Genomic DNA, 27,063 nt, shown 5'->3' on the forward strand with positions numbered 1-27,063 from the left:
GGGTCCGATGAGGGGAGCCTGCTGCGGCTAGGTGTGCGAGGGCAGGGCGTTCCGGGTGTGGGAACGGGGTTCAATGGAGGAAGGAAGTATCCCGGGGTGGGAGCCACCGCTGTTTGTCAGTCTAACACCCTCTCCCAATTCCTTACATATATTGAACAGTGTGGATGGTATTTTGGATCCCGCAAAACCTGCCCTAGGCGGTGCTGCTGCTAGACCGGGCAGCCAGACACCGGCAACGTTGGCAACAGCAGATGCCAGATCCCACCCACACCCAGAGGACCTGGCCACCTATCAAGCCAGGGAGGGACCCAGAGGGGGAGCCCCGCGACAGCCCAGGGTATACAGGTGTCACTGGTCGATTGAATAGATAATGGACAGCGCGTGATGCACGAGGCTCCACCTCAACAAGGAGATGGTGCGATACCTGTGCCATGTCCTCACGGACTTGGCACCATGTGGAGGAGGAAACCCCATCCAGGTGGACGTCAAAGTCACTGCAGCTGCGAAACTTTACACCTCAGGATCCTTCCAGGGCTCGGGCGGGGATTTTGTAGGCCACAGGTGCACCTGACAGGTCATGGATGCCCTGTTTGCCCGGGCGGAAAACTATCTAAACTTTAACACGGACCAACCCAACAAGGTGCCCAGGTAGCAGGATTCTCCACCGTCACCGGGATGCTCCAGGTTCAGGGGCTGATAGACTGCACGCATGTTGCCTTGCCCTCACCAGGCCATCTGGGAGTGCTCTACGTTAACAGGAAGCGGTTCCACACCCTGAACATTCAGCTCGTGTGTGACCACTACATGAGGATCATGCACTTGTGTGCATGCTTCTCAGGGAGTCTCCACGACAGGTACTCCTGGGCAGTCGGTCTCCCAGGCCTCTCCGGGGACCATCCCAAGATGGGCGGCTGGCTTTTGGGGGAGAACGGGTACCCGCTGAGGACCTGGCTAATGATGCCCGTCTGGAGGCCGGATACCAAAGCAGAGACCCGATACAACAAGGTCCACGTGGCCACTTGGGGCGTCATTGAGCGGTGCATCGGTCTGCTCAAAATGTGGTTCCGATGCCTCAACCACTCCTGTGGGGCATTGCAGTACACGGCCTGGAGGGTTGCCCGCTTTGTCGTGGTCTACTTTGTCCTCCAAAATCTGGCACAGCAGCGGGGTGACGTGCTGGAGGTTGGTGATGAGGAACATGTGGCCACCTTCGAGGAGGATGAGAATGATGAGGCGGCGCCGGACCAGCAGAGGCTGGAGGACAATCCCAAGGAGGAACTGGAGAAGCAGTTGGAGGCTGCAGGACAGGCGGCAGCAGTAAGGGTCTGGCAAGCCCGGGGGGAGCCAGTGAGACCCTCACACTCGCCTGCTTCACTTAGGACGTGGCCGGTCCGTCATCGATACCTTACCCACCCCCCTACCCTCCTAGGGTCTGTGTCACATCACTACAGGTTGCTGGGACTGTGTCAGCAGTGTTAGCGGGTCACTGTCGAGGACATGGGGGTGGTGATGATAATCCGCAGAGAGCTGAGCGCAAGTGCTCCCCAATCTATGCCATAGTCTGACCCCTGCCTCTCTGCTGAGTGCTCGCTCACACCCATCACCTGCACACAGTGCGCCCGGGGCAGGAGGGCAGAAGAGAAGCCTGGAGAGATGGACCAAGGGTTGAGGTCAGCCCGCTTAGCAGAACAAAGTGACAGAAGCGTCATACTGGTTGTGCTCAAGGGTTTCAATGTGTAACCGATGTCCAACAATTCCCCACTCTCCCCAGGTGCCCCAATGATCCTCGATGTGCTTGGCCTTCCGAGCTCTACTGCTATGTTGAGGTGTCCCCCCAGGATGCATACCAGAGGTGGAGGCAGCCAGCTGCTTACCTCATCCTGTGGCCTTCGACGCCCCGGCGGGCGTCCACTGCGGCCGGATGGCCCGGCGCACTAGTCGACGGCACAAGCACAGCCGTGCCACCCTGTCCCGTGTGCGAACCTCGAGATCCGGCCTCGTTAGAGGGCTGGAACTCGGGAGAGCTGATGGCCACCATCCCCACTCCAAGGGACGGGTCCGGGTTGGCACTCAGCGTCCTCCCGGTCAGTGCCTCTCGGGCCCTGGGTTCACCTCGGGATGGAGAGGCAGCTGGTTCAAGCCCGGCTGGCCCCTGCATCATCTGGCTCTGCCAACTCTGACAGTCTCCCGATCTCTGCACCAGCGTGCCAACGTCCTCAGCGATGTTCCTCAGTGATTGGGACAGGCTCTGCAGCACCTCGGCAATGCGCACCTGCGATTGGGACAAGCTCCACAGTGCCTTGACCATTCCCATCTGAGAATGGGACATGCCCTGCATCACCTCATCAAGGTCGGCCTGGTATTGGGTCACTTCCCCCAGCGAGTCGGACAGTCTACCGAGACCCTCAGCAATGGCCGTCACCGACTGAGCGACACTTGGGTACCTTCACTAATGATGTAGACATCACCCACCAGGCTCTGCACTGCTGTCGCCACACATGCCGTGTTGGCCTCGGTGCCACTCCTTGCCGATGACATCTCCTGGCCCCCGTAGCTTCTCAGACTCCTCCAATCGGCTATGGACCTGCTGGAGTGTCGCTGAAATCTCCCTCTGAATGTTCTGGCTGCTCCCTAATGTCTCCATCAGCTCTGCGATGACTCATCCACAGGCTCAGCATCAGGCTCCACAGGCTCAGCATCAGGCTGGGACACAGCTGGGTCCTGGGCTCCAACAGACCTCCGACTGCTGTCTCACTTGGGGGTTCCTGCCTCCACCTGATGTACATCAGCAGCAGTGTGATGCTCACCAGAATGTGCCCCAGAAGCCTGACCACTAATGTTTCTCACCGAGGGGTTTGTATCTGCACTGGCGGAGGGTGGGGTTGACAGTATCGTTGGTGTCATCCTCGGAGCTCTCCTCCGAGTGGGTTCTCCTGGGAGGCAGGAGAGGGTGTCACCCTGGATCGGCCAGCACCGTCGGCTGGAGAAACGATATGTGGTCAGTGGGAAGGATGGGTTAGTCTGTATGGCAATAACAACTCAGTTTGACAGGTCCTCTGGGTGGAGCCCGGTGGATCCACACCTCTGCAGCTTCCACCAACCTCCGTGTTGGTGACCGCTCTATCCTCGGCCACCCCCGTCACCTCCAGGGCCCATTCCTCGAAAGGTGGTGAGGATTTGTATGTCTGGCACGCCTTCGCCAGCTTGTGGCCTCCCCCGGCGATTGCGGGAGAGCTCCTCCTGCGGAGACACAGCGGGGTCATCATTAGTCCCATATATGGTTCACAGTGATAGGAGGGAGTGAGAAGGGAGGGTTGAGGGGAGGTGGGGGTGAAGGGAGGGGCTGCGTAGAGGGTTGGGGACGGTGGGGTGGATGCTCGTATGGGGCCGGAAAGTTCTCGGTGGAGAGGGGGGTGGGGGCTGGTGTAAACTCACACATGCTGCCTTGTACAGGTCATTGACCTCCTTATGACACTGGAGGCCACACTCACCAAGCTTCCGGCCGCCACCACCTCGTCCCAGGCTGTGCTGACTGCCCTGTGGCTCACCCTCCGGGACCCTCGGGGGAACAGGACATCTCTCCTGGCCTCCACCGCATCGAGGACCTTCCCCAAGTCTGCATCGCCGAATCTTATGGGAATCTAATTTCCCCCTTTCACACACACTGTACCCCATCTAACTCCCAACAGCTTTCATACACATTGTTCCCCATCTAATTCGCTCTCTTTCACACACATTGAACCCCATCAACTCCCTCTCCTTTCACACACACTGTACGCCCTCTAACTCCCAACACCTTTCATCCAGAAATGCTTTCCTCCAATTTGCTTAGTGTTTGGCTTAGAGCAGCGAAGTGAAGCATTCCAGTTCTGATAGAGGGGGGGTGAGTTACAGCAGGGGGGGGGGGGGGGGAGTTACAGCAGGGGGGGGGGGGGGAAAGAGTTACAGCGGGGGGGGGGGGGGGGGAAAGAGTTACAGCGGGGGGTGGGAAAGAGTTACAGCGGGGGGGGGGGGAAAGAGTTACAGCGGGGGGGGGGGGAAAGAGTTACAGCAGGGGGGGGAAAGAGTTACAGCGGGGGGGGGGAAGAGTTACAGCGGGGGGGGGGGGAAGAGTTACAGCGGGGGGGGGGGAAAGAGTTACAACGGGGGGGGGGGAAAGAGTTACAACGGGGGGGGGGGAAAGAGTTACAGCGGGGGGGGGGGGGAGTTACAGCGGGGAGGGGGCGAGTTACAGCGGGGAGGGGGCGAGTTACAGCGGGGAGGGGGCGAGTTACAGCGGGGAGGGGGCGAGTTACAGCGGGGAGGGGGCGAGTTACAGCGGGGAGGGGGCGAGTTACAGCGGGGAGGGGGCGAGTTACAGCGGGGAGGGGGCGAGTTACAGCGGAGAGGGGGCGAGTTACAGCGGAGAGGGGGCGAGTTACAGCGGGGAGGGGGCGAGTTACAGCGGGGAGGGGGTGAGTTACAGCGGGGAGGGGGTGAGTTACAGCGGAGAGGGGGTGAGTTACAGCGGGGAGGGGGTGAGTTACTGCGGGGAGGGGGTGAGTTACTGCGGGGAGGGGGTGAGTTACGGGAGGGGGTGAGTTACGGGAGGGGGTGATCTACGGGAGGGGGTGAGCTACGGGAGGGGGGGTGAGCTACGGGAGGGGGGGTGAGCTACGGGAGGGGGGGTGAGCTACGGGGGGGGTAACACACAGAGAGGGGTGCGGGAGACAGAGGGGGGGGTGCGGGACACAGGGGGGGGGTGCGGGACACAGGGGGGGGGTGCGGGACACAGAGGGGGGGTGCGGGACACAGAGGGGGGGTGCGGGACACAGAGGGGGGGTGCGGGACACAGAGGGGGGGTGCGGGACACAGAGGGGGGGTGCGGGACACAGAGGGGGGGTGCGGGACACAGAGGGGGGGTGCGGGACACAGAGGGGGGGTGCGGGACACAGAGGGGGGGTGCGGGACACAGAGGGGGGGTGCGGGACACAGAGGGGGGGTGCGGGACACAGAGGGGGGGTGCGGGACACAGAGGGGGGGTGCGGGACACAGAGGGGGGGTGCGGGACACAGAGGGGGGGTGCGGGACACAGAGGGGGGGTGCGGGACACAGAGGGGGGGTGCGGGACACAGAGGGGGGGGTGCGGGACACAGAGGGGGGGTGCGGGACACAGAGGGGGGGTGCGGGACACAGAGGGGGGGTGCGGGACACAGAGGGGGGGTGCGGGACACAGAGGGGGGGTGCGGGACACAGAGGGGGGGTGCGGGACACAGAGGGGGGTGCGGGACACAGAGGGGGGGTGCGGGACACAGAGGGGGGGTGCGGGACACAGAGGGGGGGTGCGGGACACAGAGGGGGGGTGCGGGACACAGAGGGGGGGTGCGGGACACAGAGGGGGGGTGCGGGACACAGAGGGGGGGTGCGGGACACAGAGGGGGGGTGCGGGACACAGAGGGGGGGTGCGGGACACAGAGGGGGGGTGCGGGACACAGAGGGGGGGTGCGGGACACAGAGGGGGGGTGCGGGACACAGAGGGGGGGTGCGGGACACAGAGGGGGGGTGCGGGACACAGAGGGGGGGTGCGGGACACAGAGGGGGGGTGCGGGACACAGAGGGGGGGTGCGGGACACAGAGGGGGGGTGCGGGACACAGAGGGGGGGTGCGGGACACAGAGGGGGGGTGCGGGACACAGAGGGGGGGTGCGGGACACAGAGGGGGGGTGCGGGACACAGAGGGGGGGTGCGGGACACAGAGGGGGGGTGCGGGACACAGAGGGGGGGTGCGGGACACAGAGGGGGGGTGCGGGACACAGAGGGGGGGTGCGGGACACAGAGGGGGGGTGCGGGACACAGAGGGGGGGTGCGGGACACAGAGGGGGGGTGCGGGACACAGAGGGGGGGTGCGGGACACAGAGGGGGGGTGCGGGACACAGAGGGGGGGTGCGGGACACAGAGGGGGGGTGCGGGACACAGAGGGGGGGTGCGGGACACAGAGGGGGGGTGCGGGACACAGAGGGGGGGTGCGGGACACAGAGGGGGGGTGCGGGACACAGAGGGGGGGTGCGGGACACAGAGGGGGGGTGCGGGACACAGAGGGGGGGTGCGGGACCACAGAGGGGGGGTGCGGGACACAGAGGGGGGGTGCGGGACACAGAGGGGGGGTGCGGGACACAGAGGGGGGGTGCGGGACACAGAGGGGGGGTGCGGGACACAGAGGGGGGGTGCGGGACACAGAGGGGGGGTGCGGGACACAGAGGGGGGGTGCGGGACACAGAGGGGGGGGTGCGGGACACAGAGGGGGGGTGCGGGACACAGAGGGGGGGTGCGGGACACAGAGGGGGGGTGCGGGACACAGAGGGGGGGTGCGGGACACAGAGGGGGGGTGCGGGACACAGAGGGGGGGTGCGGGACACAGAGGGGGGGTGCGGGACACAGAGGGGGGGTGCGGGACACAGAGGGGGGGTGCGGGACACAGAGGGGGGGTGCGGGACACAGAGGGGGGGTGCGGGACACAGAGGGGGGGTGCGGGACACAGAGGGGGGGTGCGGGACACAGAGGGGGGGTGCGGGACACAGAGGGGGGGTGCGGGACACAGAGGGGGGGTGCGGGACACAGAGGGGGGGTGCGGGACACAGAGGGGGGGTGCGGGACACAGAGGGGGGGTGCGGGACACAGAGGGGGGGTGCGGGACACAGAGGGGGGGTGCGGGACACAGAGGGGGGGTGCGGGACACAGAGGGGGGGTGCGGGACACAGAGGGGGGGTGCGGGACACAGAGGGGGGGTGCGGGACACAGAGGGGGGGTGCGGGACACAGAGGGGGGGTGCGGGACACAGAGGGGGGGTGCGGGACACAGAGGGGGGGTGCGGGACACAGAGGGGGGGTGCGGGACACAGAGGGGGGGTGCGGGACACAGAGGGGGGGTGCGGGACACAGAGGGGGGGTGCGGGACACAGAGGGGGGGTGCGGGACACAGAGGGGGGGTGCGGGACACAGAGGGGGGGTGCGGGACACAGAGGGGGGGTGCGGGACACAGAGGGGGGGTGCGGGACACAGAGGGGGGGTGCGGGACACAGAGGGGGGGTGCGGGACACAGAGGGGGGGTGCGGGACACAGAGGGGGGGTGCGGGACACAGAGGGGGGGTGCGGGACACAGAGGGGGGGTGCGGGACACAGAGGGGGGGTGCGGGACACAGAGGGGGGGTGCGGGACACAGAGGGGGGGTGCGGGACACAGAGGGGGGGTGCGGGACACAGAGGGGGGGTGCGGGACACAGAGGGGGGGTGCGGGACACAGAGGGGGGGTGCGGGACACAGAGGGGGGGTGCGGGACACAGAGGGGGGGTGCGGGACACAGAGGGGGGGTGCGGGACACAGAGGGGGGGTGCGGGACACAGAGGGGGGGTGCGGGACACAGAGGGGGGGTGCGGGACACAGAGGGGGGGTGCGGGACACAGAGGGGGGGTGCGGGACACAGAGGGGGGGTGCGGGACACAGAGGGGGGGGTGCGGGACACAGAGGGGGGGGTGCGGGACACAGAGAGGGGGGTGCGGGACACAGAGAGGGGGGGTGCGGGACACAGAGAGGGGGGTGCGGGACACAGAGAGGGGGGTGCGGGACACAGAGAGGGGGGTGCGGGACACAGAGAGGGGGGTGCGGGACACAGAGAGGGGGGTGCGGGACACAGAGAGGGGGGTGCGGGACACAGAGAGGGGGGTGCGGGACACAGAGAGGGGGGTGCGGGACACAGAGAGGGGGGTGCGGGACACAGAGAGGGGGGTGCGGGACACAGAGAGGGGGGTGCGGGACACAGAGAGGGGGGTGCGGGACACAGAGAGGGGGGTGCGGGACACAGAGAGGGGGGTGCGGGACACAGAGAGGGGGGTGCGGGACACAGAGAGGGGGGTGCGGGACACAGAGAGGGGGGTGCGGGACACAGAGAGGGGGGTGCGGGACACAGAGAGGGGGGTGCGGGACACAGAGAGGGGGGTGCGGGACACAGAGAGGGGGGTGCGGGACACAGAGAGGGGGGTGCGGGACACAGAGAGGGGGGTGCGGGACACAGAGAGGGGGGTGCGGGACACAGAGAGGGGGGTGCGGGACACAGAGAGGGGGGTGCGGGACACAGAGAGGGGGGTGCGGGACACAGAGAGGGGGGTGCGGGACACAGAGAGGGGGGTGCGGGACACAGAGAGGGGGGTGCGGGACACAGAGAGGGGGGTGCGGGACACAGAGAGGGGGGTGCGGGACACAGAGAGGGGGGTGCGGGACACAGAGAGGGGGGTGCGGGACACAGAGAGGGGGGTGCGGGACACAGAGAGGGGGGTGCGGGACACAGAGAGGGGGGTGCGGGACACAGAGAGGGGGGTGCGGGACACAGAGAGGGGGGTGCGGGACACAGAGAGGGGGGTGCGGGACACAGAGAGGGGGGTGCGGGACACAGAGAGGGGGGTGCGGGACACAGAGAGGGGGGTGCGGGACACAGAGAGGGGGGTGCGGGACACAGAGAGGGGGGTGCGGGACACAGAGAGGGGGGTGCGGGACACAGAGAGGGGGGTGCGGGACACAGAGAGGGGGGTGCGGGACACAGAGAGGGGGGTGCGGGACACAGAGAGGGGGGTGCGGGACACAGAGAGGGGGGTGCGGGACACAGAGAGGGGGGTGCGGGACACAGAGAGGGGGGTGCGGGACACAGAGAGGGGGGTGCGGGACACAGAGAGGGGGGTGCGGGACACAGAGAGGGGGGTGCGGGACACAGAGAGGGGGGTGCGGGACACAGAGAGGGGGATGCGGGACACAGAGAGGGGGGTGCGGGACACAGAGAGGGGGGTGCGGGACACAGAGAGGGGGGTGCGGGACACAGAGAGGGGGGTGCGGGACACAGAGAGGGGGGTGCGGGACACAGAGAGGGGGGTGCGGGACACAGAGAGGGGGGTGCGGGACACAGAGAGGGGGGTGCGGGACACAGAGAGGGGGGTGCGGGACACAGAGAGGGGGGTGCGGGACACAGAGAGGGGGGTGCGGGACACAGAGAGGGGGGTGCGGGACACAGAGAGGGGGGTGCGGGACACAGAGAGGGGGGTGCGGGACACAGAGAGGGGGGTGCGGGACACAGAGAGGGGGGTGCGGGACACAGAGAGAGGGGTGAGTTACAGAGATTGTTCATCAACTCTTCCTGACCCATGTGTGTGGAAGCAAGTAAATTTTCCACACAATGCAACCGCGAAAGTGAGTGAACTTCAGGCGAGGCTTCTGGACTCTTGAGTCCAGCGGCCGGCCACTCACCTGTTGCTGCTGCCAGCCTGTAGCGGCCAAACACCGGGAGGAGTCCGCAAATCGCGGGCAGCAGCGCCAGGGCGGCCAGGCAGGCGATCCGGACCATGAGCAGCTCCATCCCGGAATGGCAGGGAGGACAGTGACCCCTTTCCCTCACTGACCCCTCCCTCCACTGACCCCGCCCCCTCCCTCCACTGACCCCGCCCCCTCCCTCCACTGACACCCCTCCCCACTAACTCTTCCCTTCCCTCCACTTACCCTTCATCACCATGACACCTCCCTCTGACCCCACCCGCTGACCCTCCCCCTCCACCCACTGACAATTCCACACTGACTCTTTCCCCCCACGCATTGACCCCTCTCCCACTGACACCCTCCCCCTGACCCCTCCCTCACCTGACCCCTTCCCAATTGACCTCTCCCCCATTGACCCCCTCCCCTTGATTTCCTCCCCTTGACTCTCCCACACTGACCTTTCCCCCCACTGACTCCCTCCCCCTGATCCCATCTGCATGGCTCCCCCAACAACCTCTTCCCCTTCCCACAACCCCTCCCCCAATGAGCTCTTCCCCCACTGACCTCTACACTCCCCACAACCCCTCCACCACTGTTGGGTGGGGTTACTGGGTTATGGGGATAGGGTGGAGGTGTTGACCTTGGGTAGGGTGCTCTTTCCAAGAGCTGGTCCAGACTCGATGGGCCGAATGGCCTCCTTCTGCACTGTAAATTCTATGAAAACCCCTCCCCCTCTAATCCCTCCCTGTCCCCTCCCCCCACTGCCCTCCTCCCACTGCCCTCCTCCCACTGTCCTCCTCTGGCCCATGCCCCTCTGACCCCACTCCCATTTACTCCTCCCCCGCCCCCAGTGACCCCCCCCCTCACTGACCTCTCCCCTCCACTGACCTCTCCCCTCCACTGACCTCTCCCCCTCCACACTGACCTTGCTCCCCCCTATCCATCTTTAATATCCCACACGGGACCTGCGGGGCGGGAATGCTTGCCTTCCCCGTGCTCCATGCAGAGTATGAGCTCCCCCACCAGGGGTAGGGTATCACTTAATACATTTAGCAAAGGTTGGCCAGTAAGGCACCGACCAGAATAGAAACTCGAAAGGGATCTACTGGGTAATGAACAGATCGTTTTTTAAATATAACTTTGTTTCTTATTTTACTCGGTGTGGACTCTCCGTGTCCTTATTAAACTGGCGACAAGGAATAAACTGGTTTGCTCTTGATGCTGCGACCTACTGGACTGAGTCACATCCCCGATTTTCTGGATCCAGGTTCCGATTTCTTTGAAGCAATGCCTCTGTTTGGATTCACCTGAGGAAGGAGCAGCGCTCCGAAAGCTAGTGATTCGAAACAAACCTCTTGGACTTTAACCTGGTGTTGTAAGACTACTTTCTGTTTGGATGGTTAGATACATTTAACGGTGCTGAAGACTGGAACCAGTACATTGAACGAATGTGTTATTTCTTCTGGGCCAACAATATCACAGAGACCGAGCGACAGGTGGTCATACTGTTTTTTTTTGTTTTTACATTTTTTTTAAATTTCCAATTTACGGGCAATTTAGTGTGGCCAATCCACCACCCTACACATCTTTGGATTGTGGGGGTGAAACCCACGCAGGCACGGGGAGAATATGCAAACTCCACACGGACAGTGACCCGGGGCTGGGAACGAACACGGGACTTCGGCACCGTGAGGCAGCAGTGCTAACCACTGCGCCACCATGCTGCCCCAAGACGGTCCTATTGTTGACGGCCTGTGGAGTGCACACGTTCGGGGTGTAGCCACCTAAATTGGCCAACTCCCGATTTAAAATGGCGAACGGCAAAGGCTGATGGGAAAGTCAGTCAACAAAGACAGAAACCGGCAGGTGCAGGTTTGCTGTGTATTAAAACTCTGCAAAAGGCTGGACAACATCGATACCAGCGACCATCAGCATAATAATGTAGCAGCCATCTACATACTAATGAGCAATCCCCGGGGACAATAGCAACATTTGGGACACTCAAAACTAAGCCAGACTCCCCGGTGCCAGCAGGAGCCAACACAAAGGAGATGAACGAACACCTCAAACCGCCCATCGATCAGGGAACCGCTCCAGTATTGGAGAAATCAAACCAAGTGATTGGGACAAAGTCCAATCACTTGGGACCAGGTACAGGGTCCGCCCCGAAAGGCAGGAAGCCCCTGGGGACTATAAGAGTTAAGCCCCAAGTTCAAATCTCTCTCTCTTTGTCCTGCCCGGGTCACCCAGCAACACGAACCAACATTGACCGTGACCGGTGCAGTGACCACCGACAGAAGTAAGTCTTAATTCAACGCTCGCTATGAGATAGGCGCTCTAAGCTACCAATCCGTACCAACTTTGAATCCCGCAGTCTCAGAACCCGAACGAAAGGCCATTTGTTCCCCTGACCTGGTGGGCCAGTCCGAAGTTAAGTATAGGCCTGTTAGTTGTAGAAGTAGCTTAGACGGAGAATTTGTGCATGAGTAGCGATTACTGTGTATAATAAATGTGCTTTGATTTGAATCTTACTAATCAGTGTATTGAGTTATTGATCATTACTTGGACTTGAACCTCGTGGCGGTATCATAAAGATACCTGGCGACTCGAGAGCAAAGGTAATAAAACAGAGCAATTGAACCAACGGAAAGTCAGCAACAGGGGTGATCCGGAGTCTCGCTTACCCGGCGCGCCGGATACGCTATCATTCGACCATCTGAATGACCTAGAAGAGGCAGTGGATGAGGCTGAGATGCAGCCGAACTGTATGGCAGCACCACGTGTGGCCCATATTCTGATACAAGTGAATGGTCATATGCTCAAATGGACCAGATACGGGAGCGGCTGTTTCTGTGGTGGTGCAGAGCACTATTGATCTTATCAAACGAGGAGTTCATACTTTGTCTTTGGCTGACACAGCGGCTCGTTTCGCCACTTATACAGGGGACTGACTAAATATCATGGGGACCACCCTCACTCTGGTGGTTTATGGGTTCCAGCCAGTACACCTTCCCCTCTGTTGTGTGTTGTATCTGTAAAACCTCAGATACTTTTGACCAGTTTACTTAAAGTTTTACCCAGGTGCCCTTATTTGCGAGATGAACAAAGGACAAAACAGGTTCACGGTTTAACGCACTTTTATCCACATTTCTCTTACTCGACGAAGCATTGCTGAGCTTTGGGTTTTAGTGAAGGAGGCTGGTAGGCTACGATCACTTGATGTGGATGTCTTCTCTGGGTTCAAAACCCAGGGTCCTTTCTTCTTGCGATGGTTGTGCCTGGGGGGACTCCCAGGTTATCGCTAAGGATCTGTTCTGATGTTCCTTCCTTTATACTGGTCTGCTAGCATTGAGTTATAGGTTATATGCCCACAACTGGCCATTGTTCCATCCAGACCTCAACTCGTTAATGGGAAAGACAGGGAGCGCGATTCTCCACTCCCACGCCGGTTGGGAGAATCGCCTGGGCCGCCAAAATTTCCGGGGACGCCGGTCCGACGGCCTCCCCGCGCATGCGCGGATGACGCCTGTTATGCGGCGCCAGCCGCGTCATTTATGCGCCCACATTGACCCTGACCACAAGGACCCCTCCCACACTGACCCCTCCCATATTGGTCCCTCAAACATATGGGAGGTGGCGGTGCAGTGGTATTGTTACTGGACTAGTAATCCAGCGACCCAGGATAATAACCTGGTGACCCGGGTTCAAATCTCACCATGGCAGGAGGTGGAATTTAAAACTCAATAAAATATCTGGAATTAAAAATCTAATGATGATCATGAAACCATTGTTTTTTTTCAGACATATAGAGTACCCAATTTTTTTTCTCCCCCAATTAAGGGGCAATTTAGCATGGCCAATCCACCTATCCTGCACATCTTTGGGTTGTGGGGGTGAGACCCACACAGACACGGGGAGAATGTGCAAACTCCACACGGACAGTGACCCGAGGCTGGGATTGAACATTGATCGACAATGGCAAACATTTAAGGAACGCATGGGGGAACTGCAGCAACTGTTCATTTCTGTCTGGCACCAAAGAAAAATGGGTAAGAGGGCACAGTACAAAAATAAACTTGCAGAGAACACAAAGACTGACCCGAGGAGTATAATAATAATAATCGGTTATTGTCACAAGTAAGCTTCAATGAAGTTACTGTGAAAAGCCCCGAGTCGCCACATTCCGGCGCCTGTTCGTGGAGGCCGGTACGGGAATTGAACCCGCGCTGCTAGCATTGTTTTACATTACAAGCCAGCTGTTTAGCCCACTGTGCTAAACCAGCCCCAGTACTTCCCTTCCATCATAAGATGAGTAGTAGGGATGTTGGCAGATGACTGCACAATGTTCTGCGCCATTCTTGACTCAAGAAGCTCGACACCATCCAGTACAAAGAACAAAGAACAAAGAAATGTACAGCACAGGAACAGGCCCTTCGGCCCTCCAAGCCCGCGCCGACCATGCTGCCCGGCTAAACTACAATCTTCTACACTTCCTGGGTCCGTATCCCTCTATTCCCATCCTAATCATGTATTTGTCAAGATGCCCCTTAAATGTCACTATCGTCCCTGCTTCCACCACCTCCTCCGGTAGCGAGTTCCAGGCACCCACTACCCTCTGCGTAACAAACTTGCCTCGTACATCTACTCTAAACCTTGCCCCTCTCACCTTAAACCTATGCCCCCTAGTAATTGACCCCTCTACCCTGGGGAAAAGCCTCTGACTATCCACTCTGTCTATGCCCCTCATAATTTTGTATACCTCTATCAGGTCTCCCCTCAACCTCCTTCGTTCCAGTGAGAACAAACCGAGTTTATTCAACCGCTCCTCATAGCTAATGCCCTCCATACCAGGCAACATCCTGGTAAATCTCTTCTGCACCCTCTCTAAAGCCTCCACATCCTTCTGGTAGTGTGGCGACCAGAATTGAACTCTATACTCCAAGTGTGGCCTAACTAAGGTTCTATACAGCTGCAACATGACTTGCCAATTCTTATACTCAATGCCCCGGCCAATGAAGGCAAGCATGCCGTATGCCTTCTTGACTACCTTCTCCACCTGTGTTGCCCCTTTCAATGACCTGTGGACCTGTACTCCTAGATCTCTTTGACTTTCAATACTCTTGAGGGTTCTACCATTCACTGTATATTCCCTACCTGCATTAGACCTTCCAAAATGCATTACCTCACATTTGTCCGGATTAAACTCCATCTGTCATCTCTCCGTCCAAGTCTCCAAACAATTTAAATCCTGCTGTATCCTCCGACAGTCCTCATCGCTATCCGCAATTCCACCAACCTTTGTGTCATCTGCAAACTTACTAATCAGACCAGTTACATTTTCCTCCAAATCATTTATATATACTACAAAGAGCAAAGGTCCCAGCACTGATCCCTGTGGAACACCACTGGTCACAGCCCTCCAATTAGAAAAGCATCCTTCCATTGCTACTCTCTGCCTTCTAAGGCCTAGCCAGTTCTGTATCCACCTTGCCAGCTCACCCCTGATCCCGTGTGACTTCACCTTTTGTACTAGTCTACCATGAGGGACCTTGTCAAAGGCCTTACTGAAGTCCATATAGACAACATCCACTGCCCTACCTGCATCAATCATCTTAGTGACCTCCTCGAAAAACTCTATCAAGTTAGTGAGACACGACCTCCCCTTCACAAAACCGTGCTGCCTCTCACTAATATGTCCATTTGCTTCCAAATGGGAGTAGATCCTGTCTCGAAGAATTCTCTCCAGTAATTTCCCTACCACTGAAGTAAGGCTCACCGGCCTGTAGTTCCCGGGATTATCCTTGCTACCCTTCTTAAACAGAGGGACAACATTGGCTATTCTCCAGTCCTCCGGGACATCCCCTGAAGACAGCGAGGATCCAAAGATTTCTGTCAAGGCCTCAGCAATTTCCTCTCCAGCCTCCTTCAGTATTCTGGGGTAGATCCCATCAGGCCCTGGGGACTTATCTACCTTAATATTTTTTAAGACACCCAACACCTCGTCTTTTTGGATCTCAATGTGACCCAGGCTATCTACACACCCTTCTCCAGACTCAACATCTACCAATTTCTTCTCTTTGGTGAATACTGATGCAAAGTATTAATTTAGTACCTCGCCCATTTCCTCTGGCTCCACACATAGATTCCCTTGCCTATCCTTCAGTGGCCAACCCTTTCCCTGGCTACCCTTTTGCTTTTTATGTACGTGTAAAAAGCCTTGGGATTTTCCTTAACCCTATTTGCCAATGACTTTTCGTGACCCCTTCTAGCCCTCCTGACTCCTTGCTTAAGTTCCTTCCTACTTTCCTTATATTCCACGCAGGCTTCGTCTGTTCCCAGCCTTTTTAGCCCTGACAAATGCCTCCTTTTTCTTTTTGACGAGTCCTACAATATCTCTCGTCATCCAAGGTTCCCGAAAATTGCCGTATTTATCCTTCTTCCTCACAGGAACATGCCGGTCCTGAATTCCTTTCAACTGCCACTTGAAAGCCTCCCACATGTCAGATGTTGATTTGCCCTCAAACATCCGCCCCCAATCTATGTTCTTCAGTTCCCGCCTAATATTGTTAATAATTAGCCTTCCCCCAATTTAGCACATTCATCCTCGGACCACTCTTATCCTTGTCCACCAGTACTTTAAAACTTACTGAATTGTGGTCACTGTTACCGAAATGCTCCCCTACTGAAACATCTACCACCTGGCCGGGCTCATTCCCCAATACCAGGTCCAGTACCGCCCCTCCCCTAGTTGGACTGTCTACATATTGTTTTAAGAAGCCCTCCTGGATGCTCCTTACAAACTCCGCCCCATCTAAGCCCCTGGCACTAAGTGAGTCCCAGTCAATATTGGGGAAGTTGAAGTCTCCCATCACCACAACCCTGTTGTTTTTACTCTTTTACAAAATCTGTCTACCTATCTGCTCCTCTATCTCCTGCTGGCTGTTGGGAGGCCTGTAGTAAACCCCCAACATTGTGACTGCACCCTTCTTATTCCTGATCTCTACCCATATAGCCTCACTGCCCTCTGAGGTGTCCTCTCGCAGTACAGCTGTGATATTCTCCTGAACCAGTAGCGCAACTCCACCTCCCCTTTTACATCCCCCTCTATCCCGCCTGAAACATCTAAATCCTGGAACGTTTAGCTGCCAATCCTGCCCTTCCCTCAACCAGGTCTCTGTAATGGCAACAACATCATAGTTCCAAGTACTAATCCAAGCTCTAAGTTCATCTGCCTTACCCGTAATACTTCTTGCATTAAAACATACGCACTTCAGGCCACCAGACCCGCTGTGTTCTCCCTGTCTGCTCTGCCTCAGAGCCACACTGTCCCTATTCCCTAGTTCTCCCTCAATGCTCTCACCTTCTGACCTATTGCTCCCGTGCCCACCCCCCTGCTATACTAGTTTAAACCCTCCCGTGTGACACTAGCAAACTTCGCGGCCAGGATGTTTATGCCTCTCCGGTTTAGATGCAACCCGTCCTTCTTATACAGGTCACACCTGCCCCGGAAGAGCTCCCAGTGGTCCAGATAATGGAAACCCTCCCTCCTACACCAGCTGTTTAGCCACGTGTTTAGCTGCTCTATCTTCCTATTTCTAGCCTCACTGGCATGTGGAACAGGGAGTAATCCCGAGATTACAACCCTCGAGGTCCTGTCTTTTAACTTTCTGCCTAGCTCCCTGAACTCCTGCTGCAGGACCTCATGCCCCTTCCTGCCTATGTCGTTAGTACCAATATGTACAACGACCTCTGCCTGTTTGCCCTCCCCCTTCAGGATGCCCTCTACCCGTTCGGAGACATCCTGGACCCTGGCACCAGGGAGGCAACATACCATCCTGGAGTCTCTTTCACGTCCAGAGAAGCGCCTATCTGTGCCCCTGACTATAGAGTCCCCTATTACTATTACTCTTCTGCACTTTGACCCTCCCTTCTGAACATCAGAGCCAGCCGTGGTGCCACTGCTCTGGCTGCTGCTGTTTTCCCCTGATAGACTATCCCCCCCGACAGTATCCAAAGCGGTATATCTGTTCGAGAGGGGGACAACCACAGGGGATTCCTGCACTGACTGCCTGCCCTTTCTGGTGGTCACCCATTTCTCTGCCTGCACCTTGGGTGTGACCACATTTACAAAACTGCGATCTATGACGCTTTCCGCCACCTGCATGCTCCTAAGTGCATCCAATTGCCGCTCCAACCGAACCATGTGGTCTGTGAGGAGCTCCAGTTGGGTGCACTTTCTGTAGATGAAGCCATCCGGGACGCTGGAAGCCTCCCGGACCTGCCACATCTCACAGTCAGAGCACAGCACCCCTCTAACTGACATTGCGTCAATTAATTAAAATTAAAATTAAAAAAAAAATTTTTTTTGAATATTTTTTTTTTTTAATGTCAAAGTTACTGTTGACTATCTGTTTCCTAGCACTAGATTTCTAATAGAAATGCGAAAGCTAAATATAGTACTCTCCAATCTCTGGCTTAGATATCCCTCTAAATTATAATTAAGTAATTATGTTTAATTAGTTACCAATGCTCAGTTTTTTAAATTTAGTGTAGAATCCCAACCAGCCACTCAGGCCACAGCTTTTCTGTGATGTCACTTCAGTTTCCCCCCTGACACACACACAATTTGAAAAAGGTACAAAAGTAAAAATGCGTAAAAATCACTTACTTACCTTCTTAGTGTTAATAATAAAATATGGTACTTACCTCACACCAATGGGTTTTATTATTAGGTTAGAGGAGGAGGGCGGGTGGGAGACACTACACGTGTAGTGTCTCGGGTTTCCTCTCCACCAGAATTTATTGGTGAGGGTCTTCCCAGAAGTCCGCGGGTCGAACTTCCTGTTCCCGCCTTAAATACTAAAATATTTTAAAAAACAGAAAAGAGGGACCGAAAACGGGACCAGGTAAGTGTTTTTAAAGGACAGACTTACCTCCCAGCAATCACTTCCGCACTGCCCCCGCTGAAATTGACAAACCAGCTCTTCCTCTCCCGCCGAAATCGACTGGCCTGCCCCTGCAAAGACAAGTGTTTTTAAAGGACAGACTTACCTCCCAGCATTCACTTCCGCACTGCCCCCACTGAAATTGACAAACCAGCTCCTCCTCTCCCGCCGAAATCGACTGGCCTGCCCCTGCAAAGACAAGTGTTTTTAAAGGACAGACTTACAAAGCAGCCTGCTTGCTTGCTCCTCCTTCCACAAACATTCAGTCCCTCCGCCAACGACTCTTAGTAGCAGCCATGGGTACCATCTACTAGAAGTACTGCAGGAACTCGCCAACGTCCCTTAGGCAGCACCTTCCAAACCCTCGACCACCACCATCTAGAAGGACAAGAACAGCAGATACACGGGAAACCCACCACCTGGAGGTTCCCCTCCAAATCACTCACCACCCAACTTGGGAATATATCACTGTTCTTCACTGTCGCTGAGCCAAATCCTGGAATTCCCTCCCTAACAGCACTGTGGCTGTACCTACAGCGGTTCAAGAAGGCAGCTCACCACCACTTTCTGAAGGGCAGCTAGGGATGAGGCAATAAATGCTGGCCTAACCAGCAATGCCCACATCCCATAAAAGAATTTAAAAAAACACTGACCCCTCACACACTGACCCCTCCCATACTGACCGTTTCCACAAAATGACCCCTCCTACAAACTATCCCTCCTTCACTGGCACTTCCCACACACTCACCCCTCTCACACATTGACCCCTCCCACACTTACCCATCCCACACATGTCTCCTCCCACCCTCTGTAACAGCACCCTGGGCAAGGGCACAGTCAATTCCAGCCCCACTTGAGCCAGAGTCGCAACATAAGTGAATTAACAAATAATTCTGATAAACCTTTCGAGAGCTTTGGCCCTATACTTGTTCAATTGAATCATTATAATGCTCAAGGAGTCCATTGAGTCTACACTGACCCTGCCAAAGAGCACCTACCTAGCCTATTCCCCAGGCCTATCCCCGTAACCCAGTAACCCCACCTAACCTTTGAACACTAAGGAGCAATTTAAAATGGCCATTCCACCTAATCTGCACATTGTTGGACTGTGGGAGGAAACCGGAGCACCCGGAGGAAACTCATGCAGACACAGGAGAACATGCAAACTCCACACAGACAGTCATAGAGTAATTGTCATACAGCACAGAAAAGGACCTTTGGCCCATCGAGTCTGCATCAGTCAAAAACAAACACCTGACTATTCTAATCCTATTTTCCAGCACTTGTAAGCCCTGGGATTGCAAGTGCACATCTAAATACTTCTTAAATGTTATGAGGGTCTCTGCCTCCACCACCCTTCCAAACTCCCACCACCCTCTGGATGAAAATGTTTTTCCTCACATCCCCTCTAAACCTCCTGCCCCTTACCTTAACTCAATGCTTCCTGGTCATTGATCCCTCCACCAAGGGGAAACGTTTATTTCTGTCTATTCTATCTATGCCCTGCAGTCACCCCGTCCTGAACCATCTCGCCCCTGTCCAGGTACACTGAGCCCACTGGATGTGGCTGGACTGCAGAACTTTGATCTGATCCATTGTTTGTGGAATTGCTTAGCTCTGTCTAACATTTGCTGCTTATGCTGTTTGGCACACAAATAGTCCTCTTCTGTAGCTTCATCAGGTTGAGATCTTATTTTTAGTTATGCCTGATGCTGCTCCTGGCATGTTCTCCTGCACTCTTCATTGAATCAGGTCTGATCTTCCAGCTTAGTGGTAATGGTAGAGTGGGGAATATGATGGGCCATGAGGTTACAGATTGTGGTTGAGTGGAATTCTGTTGCTGCTGATGGCCTACAGGATCTCATGGATGCCCAGCCTTGAGTTGCTAGATCTGTGTATCCCATTTAGCACGGTGGTAGTGCCACACAACATGATGGAGAGTATCCTCAATGTGAAGACAGGACTTTGCCTCCACAAGGACTGTGTGGTAGCATCTCCTACTAATACTGTCATGGATAAATGCATCTGAGTTAGGCAGGTTGGTGAGGATGAAGTCAAGTATTTTTTTCCCCTCTTGTCAGTTCCCTCACCAGCTGCTGCAGTCCCAGTCTAGCAGCTATGTCCTTTTGGACCCGGCCAGCTTGGCCTGTGATGGTACTACTGAGCCACTCTTGATGATGGACATTGAAGTCCCCACAACCAGAGTACATTTTGTGCCTTACCGCTGTAGCCACCTGGGTTGGCCACTTCCCGACTTTAAAATGGAGATCCGCAAAGACTGCAGGGAAATTCAGTCAAGCCTGGAAAAACTAGCAAGTGCAAAGTTTCCTGTGTATTAGACTTTGCAGAAACCCAGACAGCACTGAAACAACCGACCATCTGCATATTAATGAGCGATCCCCGGGAACAATTGAAACATTTAAAGTGAATAAGGCAAAGCCAGACTCCTCGGCGCCAGCAGGAGCCAAGACAAAGAAAGGCCAACAGACACTTAGGGACCGCCCAGCGATCAGGGAACAGCTCCAGTATTGGAGAAATCGATCCAAGTGATCAGAACTTAGTCCAATCACTTGGAACCAGGTACGGGGTCCGCCCAAAGGGGCGAGAAGCCCCTGGGGACTATAAAATCGCATCCCCAAGTTCCATTCGTCCTTCTTGGCAGGGTCACTCAGCAGCGCGAACCAACCCTTGACAGTGAACTGCCTAGCTGCCGCATCAACCAAGTAAGTCTCCAGTCAACGCACGCTACGAGATAGGCGCTCCTAGCTACCAGTCCATACCAGCTTTTGAATCCTGCAGGCTCAGAATTGAACGAAAGGCCATTTGTTCCCCTGACCTGTTGGGCCAGTCCCAAAACTAAGTATAGGCCTTTTAGTGTTAGAGATAGTCTAGTAAGTAGAGCTTTATGCCTGAATAGTGATTGACTGTGTATAATAAATGTGTTTTGATTTGAATCTTACTAATTGGTGTGTCGAGTTATTGATCAGTACTTGAACTTGAACCTCGTGGCGGTATCATAAAGATACCTTGCGACTCTAGAGCAAAAGGTTATAGAAACAGAGCAAATTAAGTAAAGACACAACGGGCAACATTTAAGAGCCAACCAAAAGTTAGCAACACCACCCGCAGTGCTTCTACCAAGTGGTGTTCAACAGGAAGGAGTACTGATTTATCAGCTGAGGAGCATGCGGGCGGGGCGGGGGGGGGGGGGGGTGTGTGAAAATTAGCAAGTGGTTTCCTTGCCCACATTTGACCTGATGCCGTGAGACTTCAGTGTCCAGAGTACTGCCTGGGCATCTCTCTCCCGATTGTGTATCACTCTACCACCAAGGGTGGTGAAGGTGGTGTCTGGGACATTATGTGTACAGTATGATTCTGTAAAAACGACTGTATCAGGCTGTTGTTTGAATAGTCTGTGAGGCAGCTCTCCCAATTTTGCACAAGCCCCCAGATGTTAATAAGAGGACTTACCGTTGTTGTTTCCGATATCCCTCAGTTGAAATTTAGTTGAACATTGCCCCTTTAATGTCCAAAGATGTGCAGGTTATGTAGGATTATGGAGTTAAGGGGATAGGTGGAGAGAGGACCCAGGGGGTCAATATAAACCCAAAGGGTCGAATGGCCTCTCTTTTGTTACCTTACTGTAGTGTATTTGGTAGCACTACTGTATGTAACATGCGTTACTCAATCCAGTTGCAGCAGATGCTTTCTGCACCTTGATGAAGAAGGCTCAAAGTCGTCCAGAGGTATTGAAAAGTTTATTGTGTAACAGAATTTGACAACTGCGTGCGTTCTTACTTTAAGATCAATACCTGTAGAAAGGTTACAATGTTTATATACAGTAGCTATATCTGACCACACTAGTAGCTCTGAGCTAGATCTATGCACCTGCTCTCGTCACAGTCTAATCGGCAAGAGAGGCAGAGAGCCGCTTGCGCCTGGCTTTTATACCTGCCAGTGCTGCCCCTTAGTGATCTTTCAATTTCCCATTAACCCCCCTATGTACATACCCATGTAAAGATCACTACATCCTGCCTTTTTTCTTTTTCCTTTTTTTTTTACATAGTTTCAGTGTTGTTACTAGAATGGAACAAACCTAGTTGGTATCATGTGCAAATGAATTACAGAAATCAATGATTGCATCAGTCCAATGTTCACAGGTTCAGACAGTTGAGTGTGCATCTGATTCGAGTTGATCTCCTAAGTGGGCATGGAGACACTGAGGTTTTAATGTCCGTCTGTTCATCGGCTGATGGTGTCAAGTGTTGTCGAGTGAGTGAGTCCTGTAGATTTAACGTTGGAAAGACAGGTTCAGGAAGTGGAACCTTTAGCAGGTCTCGTCGATTGTGGTCTGAACAGCACACTTTCGTCGGACTTTACATGTATGATCGTGGCACTGCTTGTCATAGCACTGTTGCTGCGTTGGGCCATCCTCCACCTGGGTGTCGCAGTCGAACCATGTCATTGACCGCTAATGGTTGCAGCGATTTTGCATGCCGGTCATAGTGCTGCTTTTGTTTGTGACGTTGGTGTTGTATCTTGTCAAGCACTTGTGAGTGATCCGGATTGCTGAAGTGTAACGCTGGTACCGTTGTTCTCACATCTCGATTGAAGTGCATTTGAGCTGGTGATATCCCTGAGCTCAACAGTGATAATCTGTATGATAATAGAGCCAAGTGTATGTCAGAATTCGAGTCAGTGGCCTTGCTTATGAGTTGTTTGATAATGTGTACACCTTTCTCTACTTTGCTGTTGGATTGGGGAAAGCGTGGACTCAATGTCACGTGTTTAAAGTTGTATTTCTTGGAGAATTCCAAAGCAAGGACCAGTATCGGACATGACTGTTTGTGGAATTTGTTGGGGGGGGGGGGGGAGTTTGTTGAAAATTTGTTGAAAAATTTGAATAAATATATATTAAAAAAAAAAAAAAAATTACTGTTTGTGGAATACCATGCCTCGAGAATGTTTCCTTGCAGGCTTTGATAACTGATGCGACGTGAGATCCGGGAGTTTCATTACTTCCGGAAAGTTGGAGTAATAGTCAATGATAAGAACATAGTTTTGACCCATGGAGTGAAACAAATCTATGCCAACTTTGTGCCACGGTGACGTAGTCATCTCATGCTGCTGGAGTGGCTCCTTGCATTGTGCCGGTTGATGTTTTTGACACGTATCACATGCGAGTATCTTGTTTGTAATGTCCTCATTTATCCCAGGCCAGTACACGGATTGCCTTGCTCTTCTTTTGCATTTTTCGATTCTGAGATGTCCCTCATGAATCCTGCGGAGCATGTCTGACCTGAGCGTTAGTGGAATGACGATTCTGTCATTTCTCAATATCAATCCGTCCACTACTGACAGTTCAGTTTTGATGTTTTGGAACTGCGGGAACCGTCCTTTTCGCCAGCCACGCTGAAGGTTGTGCATGACCTGGAGCAAGGTTGCATCTTCTCGTGTCACCAACGAATTTGCTGCAGCTTCTCGTCAGATGCCGGGAGAGTCTCTCTGCACAACTGTGCTTGAGCTTCTACATCGTCAATGGACGCAGGAGGTGAGCTGTCAGTATCAAAACGAAAATAAAAACCAGAGCCATCGCCCAGCTCCACCCACACAATGACATCACTGCAGCCATTTAAGAAGACAAACATTTCTTAAAGGGACATTCCCATGACACTACGTAGAAGGACAATACAGGTATAGAAAGCAGGGAGGGAACAGTGATAAATCTGAAGATTAGCATTGAGAAGGAAGTAATTTCAGCTGGCTTTTTCAAGGTGACTAGGTGTGTAGATGAGGGCATTGCAGTTGATGTAGTCTACATGGACTTTATTAAGGCTTGTGACAAAGTCCCTCATGGGAGACTGATCACGAAGGTAAGAGCCCATAGGATCCAGGGCAATTTGTCAAATAGGATCCAAAACTGGCTTAGTGACAAGAAGCAGAGGGCATTGGTCAAAGGTTGTTTTTGTGACTGTAAGCCTGTGTCCAGTGATGTATCGCAGGGATTTGGATGCATGGCAAGGATTGGTGGTGGGTCCCTTGTTGTTTGTAGTGTACATGAATAATCTAGATGGTGTTGCACCTCAAATGTGGATCAATTAGCGCAGTGTTCTTCAAAGTCGGGGGTGCGACCCGCGGGTGGGATGCGGGCAGGTGTCGGGAGGGTCGCGGAGCCGTTGTCCACGGCGCACCCGATCGCGCAAATCCCCGTGCAGCAGCCAGCTTTTCATTTTTTATTTATTTTACTCTTTTTTTTTACAAGTTTGGGAGGGGTTTTATTTGATAAAGTTTTACAGGAAAAAAATTCAGAACTTTGGGCAGATGGGGACTCCATACTTTACGACACCAGAAGGCTTCACCTTCATCCAACAGGTTCCATTGGAGGAACGTGTACGAGGGCCAAAGGGACCCAAAACCATTTCCTCCATTTTTGTCAGCAGCAAACAAGGTAAGAGAAAATGGTGGGTCGCGCAGGTCGGCCAGCGTGGGTCGCGAAGGCCGGCCGGGTTGGGTCCCGAAGGTTGGCCGGTTGGTAAAAATGGGTCCCCGGAAAAAAAGTTTGAACACTGAACTAGCATTATGTACAAAACACTCAAACTCAAATTATCGTACAACAATCTCCATGTTACCACAAAAGTATCAAAACTCCACTATAAAAGATATCAAAAGCTCTATTATGCCAAGTATCAAAAATCGGTGTTACAAAAGGTACCAAAACTCGCGACTTGGACCTAAATACCACCCTTTAAGATCAATCTCCCCCTTGGTGGATTTCAATGTCCTCTGAGTCCCAGACCAAGGCTTCTCATGGATGATTGTTCCTGCAGGTTGTTACGCCAGAAGTTCCTTTGTCTCTACCTATACAGATCTTGCTGACACTGATTATGCTTCCAGTCACATACTCTCAGGACAGGAATTAATCAATCACAGTTCTTTAGCCATGAATGCTCAGGGAGTCGTGTCTCTCTCAGGAGGTTGTATTTCTCTCAGCAGCACGACACAGGGGTCTTTGTCCAATCACTGTCTATTCACGGCATAGCAACAGTCACTGCCCAATCAGCTCCTCTGTCTGTTCTTCACTGCAGAATCCCACAGTCTTGCTGCTCCCACAGTCCTTTGCCTGATGCAGAGTTAGCTCTTTTAACCATCAGGCTTTTCTGGTGTATTCACTTTGCTGATGTCTTTACAAATACCATTCAGGCTGCAACGGGAATGGGAGTGGTATTGTGTCTGTAAAATCACAGACACTTTGACCTGTTTATTGTTTTTACTCCGGTGCCCTTATTTGCACGATGAACAAATAACAAAACAGGTTCACAATTTAACTCAATTTTATTCACAATTCTCTCACTCACACAAAATTCGGCTCAGATTTACAACTGAGCTCTAGGTGTTACCCACACTCAGTGAAGGAGGCTGGCCAGGCTATGATCACTCGATGTGGATATCTTCTCTGGGCTTTGAAACCCATGGTCCCTTCTTCTTGCCCTGATTGTGCCTGGGGGGACTCCCACGTTATCGCTGAAGATCTGTTCCAATGTTCCTTCCTTTACACAGGTCTGCTAGCATTGAGCCATAGGTATACAATTGACCTGAGGTCTATTGTCCCATCCAGACCCTAACTTGTTAATGGAGAAAAAACAGGATACTCCTGTTTATCCTGAATGATTCAATCAAGATTCATTGTCCTCTGAAACACTCTCATCTGACCAGCTAGTCGCCCATTATGGAATCTGACGGCTTCTTTTGTCTGTCCTTCATCCTGCTGCAAAGTTGATCCGTGTGTCTGGAAATTCGTTATATTTTCATAGCATGGTCTTATTTTTTTATGTAAACGTGAATGGGTAATCACAAAGTCCATATAGCAATAAAGAGTTTATGTGTTGACTTGAGTGCTCTTGTAGACAGCCAGTATCAATTCAGCTAGGGCCTCATGTGGCAGTTTGGTCACTGGAGACTGGATAGGCTGAGTTTGTTCTCCTTACACCAGAGAAGGCTGAGGGGGGACCTGTTTATGAGGGACATAGATAGGATAGATGGAAATAAACTTTTTCCCTTAGTTGAGGGGCCAATAACCAAAGGTCAAAGATTTAAAGTAAGGGGTGCGGGATTTATTGAGGATTTGAGGAAACCTTTTTCACCCAGATGGTGGTGGGAATCTGGAAATTACTGCCTGAAAGGGTGGTAGAGGCAAGAATCCTCACAATTTAAGAAGCATTTAGACGAGCACTTGAAACACATACAAGGCTACGGACCAAGTGTTGGGAAATGGGATTAGCATAGGTGCTTGGGTGGCACGCTGGCGCAGTTCTGCTGTCTCAAGGGCAGCACGATGGCGCAGTGGTTAGCACTGCTGCCTCACGGCGCCGAGGTTCCAGGTTCGATCCCGGCTCTGGGTCACTGTCCGTGTGGAGTTTGCACATTCTCTCCGTGTCTGCGTGGGTTTCGCCCCCACACCTCAAAAGATGTGCAGGTTAGGTGGACTGGCCATGCTAAATTGCCCCATAATTGGAAAAAATTAATTGGGTACTCTAAATTAATTTTTAAAATAGATAGGTGCATGATGACCAGCACAGACACGAAGGACCTCTTTTCACGCTGTAAAACTCCATGACGAAAAGTCACCTTTAAATCACAGTGAGGTGCAGACAGCTGTGTACATCCCAGTGTATCTCAACTTGCCATTGCCTAAATCGGTTGAGACAATAGAACATAGAAAAATACAGCACAGGACAGGCCCTTCGGCCCACAATGTTGTGCCGAACTTTTGTCCTAGATTAAGAACAAATTAATCTACAACCCATCATTCTACCGTAATCCATGTACCTATCCAATAATTTGCCCAGTG

General features: G+C 54.3%; 1 protein-coding gene across 1 annotated transcript in view; it reads right to left on the minus strand.

Moving 5' to 3' along the window:
- The window catches only part of slc39a1 (solute carrier family 39 member 1), a 60,650-nt gene extending 51,244 nt beyond the window's left edge, over positions 1-9,406 (minus strand). The window contains exon 1 of the mRNA XM_072468825.1: positions 9,265-9,406. Within this exon, the coding sequence (XP_072324926.1) occupies positions 9,265-9,373 (109 nt within the window). The 5' untranslated portion in view covers positions 9,374-9,406. The remainder of the gene's footprint in view (positions 1-9,264) is intronic.
- Between the last annotated feature and the right edge of the window lie 17,657 nt (positions 9,407-27,063).

Source organism: Scyliorhinus torazame, chromosome 12 (genome assembly GCF_047496885.1).
Source record: "Scyliorhinus torazame isolate Kashiwa2021f chromosome 12, sScyTor2.1, whole genome shotgun sequence".
NCBI lineage: Eukaryota > Metazoa > Chordata > Chondrichthyes > Carcharhiniformes > Scyliorhinidae > Scyliorhinus > Scyliorhinus torazame.